This window comes from Aplysia californica, unplaced genomic scaffold (assembly GCF_000002075.1).
Source record: "Aplysia californica isolate F4 #8 unplaced genomic scaffold, AplCal3.0 scaffold00514, whole genome shotgun sequence".
NCBI classification, from domain to species: Eukaryota; Metazoa; Mollusca; class Gastropoda; order Aplysiida; family Aplysiidae; genus Aplysia; species Aplysia californica.
In genome coordinates, this window is record NW_004797784.1 from 76,528 (window position 1) to 87,200 (window position 10,673).

The following is a 10,673-nucleotide window of genomic DNA, read 5'->3' on the forward strand; positions in this document are numbered from 1 at the left end:
TATATATATACTTTGTGTTAATGTTAGGCAGACATTTATCCTGCAACCAGACCTCTGTGAAGCTCATTATGTGAGCAAAGTGTACATGACCAACCACGACCACATTATTATTGTACTCACAAGCCAAATAAAGAAGAGAATTAAGTTATCACAATTATTAAAGTCTTGTGTTTTGCTATTTCTTTATTTGGAGAAAATGATCGTCAATTTTTAAAAAAATTTTGTCTTATAATATGTTTTGTTTTGGGTTTTCATATTTTTTATTTAATTAATTAATTAATCAATTTTTTTTAGGGGGGGTGGGGGTTATCTATCTTAACAAAAACTTCCTTTTGAAGCGGAGAAAGGAAGAATTCTATTGCAATCCTAAAGTGTGCTATTAATGGATGTTCTTGTGTGGTCTCCTCTATAATATTAATACATAATGACAATCGATGTGTAAAGAAAGAAAAAATTCTGAAAGCAGCTTTCTCAAACGAACAGTTCCACAATGATTCTAGGAAAACTTAGACTAGATGAGAGGAAGCATATAAAGGCTATTTGCAAGCATTTTGAAAAAAATATCCTTGTGTTGTTTTAGTAAGAGTTTTACGGCACTTGCAAAATAATAAGGTCATATAAGTGCCAAAGAATAGAGGTATTACAAGAGAGTAACATACACAAAAAAGAAGGAGGAGAAATAAGGACGATAGACGTTTGATAGGAAAGAAGGAGCAAACCACACCAGAGCACCCGCCAATCACCCAAAAAATATCCATACTCAAATTGATTAAATCAGGCTCCCCAGAATAAATGTAGAAATGAGCGGAGAAAAACGAGACAAGGGTGTCAATCTCAGTCAAACTAAAGTTTGTAGTTGTTGGAATTGGGTTGTCAGTGGTAGTGGTTGATTTGTTATAATCTATGGCTGTTGGCGACAACATCGCTTTGACTTTGAGGAAAATGTCTCTAGAGATAATAAATCCCATCAAAGTTTAACCAAAACTATCTGCAAAATTGAATACTCTTACATGATAAGCAATATTTATATGGCATTTATCTATTCTCTACAGCATGCTCTATTCACTTTGGATCTATTTTTAACCTCAGCATTCCCTAGAACAGCTAGAAAAACAAATGAAGAAGTCCTGGTTGAAGCAAATTATAGAAAACAACTTATCACGAATATAAGAAAACGACAGGCAAATTTTTTCGGACACACAATGCGGAAAGAAACATTAGAGAACATTGTAACAACCGGAAAGTTTGATGGAAAGAGAGGTAGAGGCAGACAGAGGGAAAAAATACTGAACAAGATGACAACATGGCTGGGAGCAGCAAGAACAACAGACACCATTGCTGCTTCGAAAGACAGATGGAAGTGGAGGTCCATGATCGCCCACGCCAGTCGGCAAGGCACCGGATGATAATGATACCCTAGAACACGCAGAAACATATTTGGCTTTCTGGGAAGCATACAGTGCAAGTTGCAGATTACATGAGCTAAAACAGTAATAAACTGACAAGATTTTTTGCTGTCTGTAGCCAGGTATTCATTCTTCCCTGTTTGAAGAGAGTAAAATTCATGTAAAGTGCCTTCCCAAGAACACAACTTCAGGCCACTACTAAGATTCGAACCCCCACACCCTTATGGTTGAGTCCGAGAGCCTAACCGCTAAACCACCGATGTCATATGAACAAAACTTAATGACCTGACCCATTGAGTGAGATTGCATTTTACAGCATATGGTGTAATCACAGTAGGCCTACTAGGAATTGATCAGTAGGAATGGAAGGAAAACAAAGAGCTTGTTTTACTTTTTTTTTAAAGGCCTAATGTCTCAGGTTGCAGTATATGAACAGATCTATAGCAGGTACAAAATTCTCCTTCCTCTTTCTTCAACTCCTATTCACACGTGAACACACAAGATGGTCAGCATTGAATGATGCCCGAACACAACATTTTTGTTGTCTTTCATTTACAAACCCTATAAAATCTGAATGATAATGTGGTAAACTATATACGCCTACAAATTTTGCACTGAAAAGTATGATAGGCTATAAAGTCCACCATACAACATCATAATGATATTATCTTTTCATTAACGCAAGCATTTCCTTTAGATATCTTTAGTTTTAATTTTAGTAGAGGTTTTACGGCGCTCGCAACTGCATAAGGTCATATGAGCGCCAGAAGATTAGAGGTGTTACAAGAGAGTAACAAACATAAAAAAGAAGAAGGGGAGATATAAGGACTATAGATGTTTGATAGGAAAGAAGAAGCAAACCACACCAGAGCACCTGCCAACAACCACATCTTACAAGACCTTGGTGATTTGACAACTGATTTAATTGGTTTCAGCTCAGACATATGATCAGTTGAAGACATAATACTGTTTTACAATCCTAATCAAAATCCCTGTACTTCTTAAATTTTATAAAAATATGTTATCTCACTGGTTTTGTTACAATGGCTAGTAAAATGTTGATTTTTTTTTTAGCTGACTCACTGTAACAGATACTAGTTTACAACAACAACAACAATAGTAAGAGCAATAACAACTCAACAAGCAAAAGGATTTTCCAGACTAGCCTGTATTTCAATTCATGTGAACCTCTTTGGTACCAAGACAACCAACATGCCAGAGCAAACTTACAACTTACAAATAAAGCCACACGCTCACTTAAAGGTACTTTCTGACGCAGGCATCAACATGACTTTAATACATAATCATATCATTGACAAAACAAAACACAACAAAATTTGTGAGACCACCATATATTCCATCCATCAACATGATATAAAAGTGATCAAAACGTCTATTGAAAAATTAATGAAAAATATAGGCCCTATACCTACAGTAGATTTAATGCAATCTGTAAAAATGTAGAAATATATTATTTCCTTTCCCAGACCAATGTTCTACCCTTAAGAAGTAAAAATGGCAACATTTACAAACTGCAAATAACAGTAAGATCAGGAACAAACTTCAAACATAAAGCAATACTATTTATACGTACAAATTTAGATTACTTGAAACTGAGGGAGCACGGGTAAGATCCGATATATTCCAATTGATAAATAAGAGCCTAACTTAACTTTGCAATTGCAACTGATGCTAACAAACAAGGAGAGATTCTGCAGAGAGTAAAGACATCCAATATAATGATAAACTGACTCAGAGGTACGTGACATAAATCAAGGGGGGAGGGTGGGGAGTAAAGGTCAGATATATTTCAACCGAGGTGATTACTACATGACTTTAAAATACTGGTATTTCCTTGAGCTTAGCACCGTTTTTTGTTTAAAAACTCTATAAAACTTTCTAGGAGACTGAAATTGTAAAAAAATGTAAACAGAGCAGATCTAGACCAGAGCAAAAAACAACAGTAGAAGCTGAAGAAAGAACAATGTGAAACAGTAGGTCTACGATATAATAATACAACACAAGCAGGAAATTACATTCAACAAAGCATGACTATATATAATAATAATTATTATTATCATGTTAATAAATAATAATATGATTAAGTTAATACGTGTGTGCATTGGAGCATAAAAATGATAGGAAAAAATTAAGCACAGGGTATGAGAGAGTAAAGGTTTGAGAGTACAAATAAGAATAAAAGGGGGGGGGGGGGTCAGAAAACCCAAAATCAAGGTGATAACCCTTAGTAGATGCATCGCTGACTATTGGAGTGGGGGTCAGAGAGTATGAATTGGCTGTAGCACATTCCAAGTTAGTACATGCCCCATTACTCTCTCTGGGGGCCACTTCAATGGGTGGAGATGCTAGCAAGATTAAAACCACATGAACAACCTGATGACAAAACGTATGAAACCGGGTTTTTATGTAAACAATGTACACATCTCTACATAAAAATGTATCCAAATCACTTTTGCTATATGATATTGCACCCATTTGCTTTTCAAAGCAAGCAAGCGATGAAGGATGGGGGAAGGGGAAGGATAAGATATTCTGAATACAAAGTAGTTGAGCCTTCAGCGTGAACCAGATCTCACACCAAGACACGGGTTTAGCTTGACTCCAGCACAACAATTGGGGTCTTACATTTAACAAACTTTTCTCTGGATATAAAAAAAATGATAGACTGCAAATGTTTTTACACCCAAATCAACACAGGTATCAAAAGGGAGATGGGGCTGGGCCATTTCAGTCCTTCCTTCCAGATATTTTTTTTATGATCACATAATTCATGAATACATCGAAATTAAAGTTACTCGGAAATCTAGGAAGATCTCTTTCATAGAAACCATGACTGAATCAACCCTTGTTATTTCATTGACGGAAGTAGGATAGTCAATTTAGATTGTCAATTTGTCAATTACGACTGATCATGGAAAGCAAACTATCAATTAAATGTCAGAAATTTAATTTCTGTAAAGTCATGACGAGTAATCTTGAGGGTGTTTTCCCAGATGTTCGTAATGATCTAAAATGTCAGTCACATTTTCAATAGTGTTTCTTTTCTAACCAAAAGTATTCTGCTTCTTGCATTCACCGAGTGAGTATGACTCGATGTAGACATCACAAAAAGCTTAGCTCTTGGAATGTCTAGAAAAATTAGCGGAATAAAATTATACCAAAAAAAATAAAAATAAATTTTAAGTGTGACACAAATGGAGGAGATATAACAGAACAGAGTTAAGAGGTGTACACTCATACCAAAATATGCTGTGATTGTCCTGTGGAGCTAACTATGTTCAAACTTCAAATACTGTATAAAAAAATATGGTTTACCCTTATCCTGTTGTTAATTATGTGACCTGAAAAATTGCTCAAAAGTGTACAGTATTCAAATTCTTTATTTTATCCCAACAGAGCTCTATCATATCCCACTAAAATGTTGGAAAACATATCTACTAAAATAAGTTACTCATAATATTGTATTAGACCAATGCAACATATTTTATATGATGTTGATGATATGATGCAGCAACAACTTTGATAGAATTCCCAATCAACAACCACCAAAACTGATTCACTAAACCAGACCAAAAAAACCCCAAAAAATAAATGAGTAAAAAATAAAACTCCCGCTCAAAAAACAACAACATAAAAAAAAACCTACAAAATTTGAGACATAAAAATCTGAAGAAATATCAGACCAAATCCGAGACAACACATCATGCCTAATAAAAGATACAAAAATCTTGAAAAAACAAAAAACAGAAACAAAAAGGGGTGGAAAAACCCAACATAAAGTGCATTACAATAAAAAAAAACTCAACAGTAAGAATCACAGATATATTTTAAAAAATAAAGTAGACAATTATAGTACAAAATAAAAGCAACTAAAAACAGTCTATCTCGTGAACAAACACAAAAAAATCCCTGTCTGCCAAAATGTAAAAACACAGAACCTAGATTCTAGTGATAAATGTGCCAAATCATCAGCGAAGTCATTTCTAATTATAGCTCTTGCGTTTGCAAACAGAAATAGCTACAAAATAGCAAAATATTTTCATAGCATTTTTTACATCAATATCCTTGGAGTTTCCATAATATTTTACTATAAATGTTTATATGTTTTCATAACAATGAACTGATGCTTGTTGATGGTTTATCTAACATCGAACTGATAATTATTGATATTTTCTAAACATTCTACAGATATCGTGGGCGTTTTCATAACATCAATTGGTACTTGATGCTTTAATAGCATCATGTAATTAATATCCTCAGAGTTTTCCTAATATTTAAAGGATACCATGGGTGTTTTTCTAACAATTAATTGATAATAATCAATGATGTTCGGCAGGAGGTAGCCATATCTGAAAATGTTTGTTCTACAGAAATTCATGCTACATCACGACCCTAACTGTAGCTCTTTCAGGCAATGGAAGACCCACCTTAGCTCATTTCATTTTTGTTTCACAGAAATACATTACAAAACATGAACTGTACTACTGATGTAGAATAATCTGTCATGGTTCTGAGTGGACACGTCAAAAAGTGTTTTTCAGAATCACAGGCATTATTGTCACTTTGTGTCCCATATCATTTATATCTATCTGTATTGGTTGATCAAATGGGGAAACAACACCAGGAGAATACAGGTTTTTTGAGAGCATCTGAGCGTGGAGAATTGAATGGGAAGCCATGGTCATCGATGTCTGTTTCAGATGTGACACTTTATGATAATGAAGATTTCAAATCTTGCCTCCTATAAACCACTCTCCTGTATGGCTTAGATCAACAAGAAACTGCGTAATGCAGAGAGAGGCCTTTGTAAGTGTGTATGTTTGTGTGTGTGTGTGTGTGCGTGTGTGTGCGTGCGTGTGAGTGTGTGTGTGTGTATGTGTGTGTGTGTGTGTGTATGTGCGTGTACACATGAGCATTTAATTATGTGTAAGTGAACATGAAAATGACAACAGATCAAAATACAAACTTTTTCTTTCAATAACCCAGTCAAAAGCTCATACAGCAAATGTAGGAATGTATTTATCTACATCATGAGTGTGAGGGAAAGACAGAGAGAGTGGGGGAGGGAGAGACAGAGGGAGAGAGGGGGGGAGAGAGAGAGAGAGAGAGAGAGAGAGAGAGAGAGAGAGAGAGAGAGAGAGAAAAATAAAAGACCTGAGAAAATATGAATGATATAAGTAGAAAGATAAGCATAACCATACAGAGATAATGCCTGTATTCAATACTGCCAAATCAGTAAGTTAGACAGAATAAATAAGAGCAGACAAAAACAAATCTCAATATGAGCCACATAGTGTCTGAGTCTGAAGTGAGGATGTACTTTGAGCTGGGGCTGTATTCATAATGCTTCCAACACAGTAGTTTAACAATGCATCGAGCTGTAAACTAACTTGTCTATTATATGTTCATAATAGATTTTTTGAAGATGCCTCATCCTCTTCTACACGAAAAAGATTACTTTTCCATTAAATCTGTACTAAAGTTTTTAAGTGAAAAACTTAGATTTGTGATTCCGTGTATCACTAGTTGAGTAAGACTGTCTTGATTAATTACATGTACATTCCAAAGCCTTAAATCTCTCAAACCTTCTTTGAGTGAGTGTGAATTTGCTTACAAAATAATCAGCCTCTCAAGTAATTTTTGTTTCTTTTCTTATTTTCCCTTCTGTGTTGTTCAGCATTTTGTGTTCCTGGAATCTGTCTGCCTGTAGCTCTCCCTAAACTTTGGGCAAGTACTTGTCCTCAGCTTGCTTCAGTTCCTGGTCTCTAGCCAGTCGGAAGAGCTCCTTGACTGCAACAATCTAAACAAGGAGCAAATCAAGACAATTGATTGTTTTAAAAACCAATAAATGAGAACAGATGAATGTATATATATGGTCTGCAAATGAAAGTGCTGAAATTCAAGGACTGTCAGTTCCAATTAAAACAACGACCTCAGATGATTGATGCTTTTAAGGTTGATAACCATTATTTACTTTACTTTTATCCGCCACTTATACCCTTTTGGGTGTCACGGGAAGAAAGATAATCATTATCTTATAAAAAAATAACAAAAGTAGAAGGGAGGCTTTGAAAAACACATTACGTCATCTGCTCTCTCACTTGCATAGCTAATATAACAGAAATTATACAGCTAAAAACCTCACATTTATTTACATTTTTGTTTCATGACACAAACATGACAAGAGTGATTTTTTTTTAGAGCTACTTTTGATATCTCAAATTTCTTTTCTTACCCGATATGTGCCTGCCTGTCATGTGTTAGACATTATCAGATGACAAATTATAGACGGTACCTGACATTTTTTTAATGCACTTTTGTAAAATTTTCCCTCAAAAGAGACAGCAAAAAGGGTTGAAATTATAGATTGAAAAGGTCTTTCAAACTAGACTCGGCTGATAATTGAGATTGATCTAAAAGGTCCATCTCATTCCTGTACATGAAACTATGTACAAATAATTTTATTTGAAAGGATACTTGTAAGACGGTCTCTCAAAGGCAGGATAAATCATGACCAAAAAGATCTTTTTCATGGAGCCATCAAGGGGGATAGAAAACCGAAATATTCACTGCTTTTTTGCACATGAAAACGACCCTTTAGAAATGGGGAAAGAGTCTGAAAGAAAGCAGTTTTATTGTTACTAAAGGGAATGCTATACAATTCACTTATCAAGTCAGCAAAAGATATCTGAATCAACTAAAAATAATATTTTAGATTCTTCGCAGATCAAAAGGGTTTAACGGGTGGGATATAATATTGAAGCATCCATTTTGCACAATCTCAGCCATTAATGTAAAGAGACAAAACATAGATTTGTACTATTTATATAGATAGTACAAAAAGTTTATGAGGACACAGATTCTGACGCATAACAAGAACCAATAATACCCCTCACCTCCTTCTCTAATCCAGCTGTCGACTGCTCCTTGTAGATCCTGGCAGTCAGTTCCTGCATAGCCTTGACCGATGCCCGGATCGAATGGTTGGCCCAGATGACCAGGGAAACATTCTGCTCTCTCCAAACATCCATGGGGGTCTTGTAGTAAGTTGTGGGTACCAGCACCACAGGGCCCTGCTCCACAGACATAAGTCAAAGGTCATGGATTGTGACAAAGTATTCAACTAATGGAAACCGGGCTTATAGATACAAGGTCCCAGCCAGACAAAGGTGCCAAGGCAGAACAAACAAGGAAAACAACAAATTAAATAGTTGTAGTGAGCAAAGAGAAGGTCATAGAACATGGATATGCACTTTATTGTGGTGTCCAAAAGAAACTTGAAAAAGTAATCACCCAGTCATCGTGTTATAAGCTTGCACTACCCACTCCTACAGCATACCAATTTACATTAATATTTCATTTATGTTAAAAGACGCCTGAGATATGGTCACTCAAAAGTGACCTTAAAAAATCTGGCTTGTTAAAATTGTGCGAAATCAGAACACAAAAGTGTGTTCGCGCATGTATTGAAGTGCCACAACGCTGGTGTAATGGATACGTATTGAACATCAAATGAAAAGAGAATATTATAGTCATATATATAACAACATATAAGAATCATCTCCTTCCCCCACCCTCATCTCACTTTCACCACCCCCTCTCCCTACTCCAGTTTCTTTCTCCTTCGGAACAAAACAAAAAAAACCAGTCAAAGCAAACTCCACCTTGTTCTGCCAGGCTTTGAGGAACTCTAGGATCTCCGTGGGCTCGGACAGTTTACTGTGCATCAAGATGGCGGTGGCCCCTGCCTGCAGGTAGGCATCTGCTCGCTTCAAGGCCTCGTCCACGCCCCAGCCCGCGATCAGCGCCTCCACACGGGCCACGATGTTGAAGTCTGGGTCTCGCTGGGCCTCCTTCATTGCCTGTGGGACACAACAGAGGATTTTAAAAAATGTATTAGTTTAACATTCTACAAGACAGCCAGATCATTGGAAAATAATTTCTGAAATCTATTGTCAATGAGGTTTTCTCTTTGAGCTACATAAGAGTTTGGCAGAAAACAGACTAGCTTAGATACTGGAGAAAGTCACACTTCTCTGCCTTAGTGGCGTTGCACCCTCTGTTGCTGTAGGACGGCACACTGTTTGTACACCCCCCCCCCCCTGATCCCCACCAAACAGCAGAGGTTATACAAAACAGACAAAAGGACTGATATCAGTCAGTGAACAAATTCCCAAAAGCATTTTAAATCCTGAAGGGTACACCATTAGCTCAGTCGGTATCATGGTGGACTACGTTAGCAGGGGGCCCTGGTTCGAATCCAAGACTGGGCTGTCTTGAACTCTGATTGTTTTGTGGAGTCTTCAAGGTTCTCAACCCATCTGTCCTGGCCCTATCAGAGACAGATGTTAAACTCCGAGGTCCCGTCTCTGAAATATCCTAATGGTGTTGATGGGGGGGTTTAAACCCATACTTACTTAAATCCTGACATAATGATTTAAAGATAATTTTGCTATGTTATGATTCGTATTGCAGCAAAACCTGCTCTCATTTACATCAATACAACCAAAAAATAAAAACATTCTTTAAGCCATTCTAACACTCACAACATGACAATAGCGTTGTAAGAAACATGCACCTTGTCTTTGAAGCTCTACACCCAAGCTCCAATAAGCCCATCCCTTGCAGCTGTTTTGTTTCCAACATATATATACATTTTTGGTCAATACAAAGAGAAGAGCAAGATGTATACAAATTTTAAATTCCAAACACCAATTCCATTATTACTGGTACATTTGTATCAAAACATAATAAACAACGCCCAATAGAAGATCAAAACTTCAACTTGTTTTCTAACCTTAAAAAAACCTCCATATTATATCAAGCAATATAACGCGGCAACAGCTTTTAGACAGGTGGCCATTGACGAGAGCCCTCAAGTAGGCCACACATATCAATAATAATACGGGTAATTATACAGCCTGGGCCACCAGCAGCTTGTATTTAGTAGGACATTGAACATTATGGGGTTTTTTTTAAAACAAGGGTGGAAATGTATGAGGAAAAAAGAAGAACAAGGCAAATAACTGTTACTGACCTGTATCTTGAGGGCAAACTCCTGTACATCAGCCAATGGCTGAGCCCGACCGTCTAGGAGAGAGTTGGTCTTAGGGAATAATTTGTCCTCCACGGCCGCGCCTGAGGAAAACGGGAGTATAGTAGTAGTAGTAGTAGTAGTAGTAGTAGTAGTAGTAGTAGTAGTAGTAGTAGTAGTAGTAGTAGTAGTAGTAGTAGTAGTAGTAGTAA

At 36.5% G+C, this 10,673-nt stretch overlaps 1 protein-coding gene across 1 annotated transcript in view; it reads right to left on the reverse strand.

Moving 5' to 3' along the window:
- Positions 1-6,842: 6,842 nt before the first annotated feature.
- LOC101854521 (phosphoenolpyruvate phosphomutase) overlaps positions 6,843-10,673 on the reverse strand; it is a gene marked incomplete in the record, with an annotated part of 22,930 nt that continues 19,099 nt past the window's right edge. The window contains 4 exon segments of the mRNA XM_013086858.2: positions 6,843-7,227; positions 8,324-8,500; positions 9,092-9,289; positions 10,465-10,565. Of these exon segments, the coding sequence (XP_012942312.1) occupies positions 7,144-7,227; positions 8,324-8,500; positions 9,092-9,289; positions 10,465-10,565 (560 nt within the window).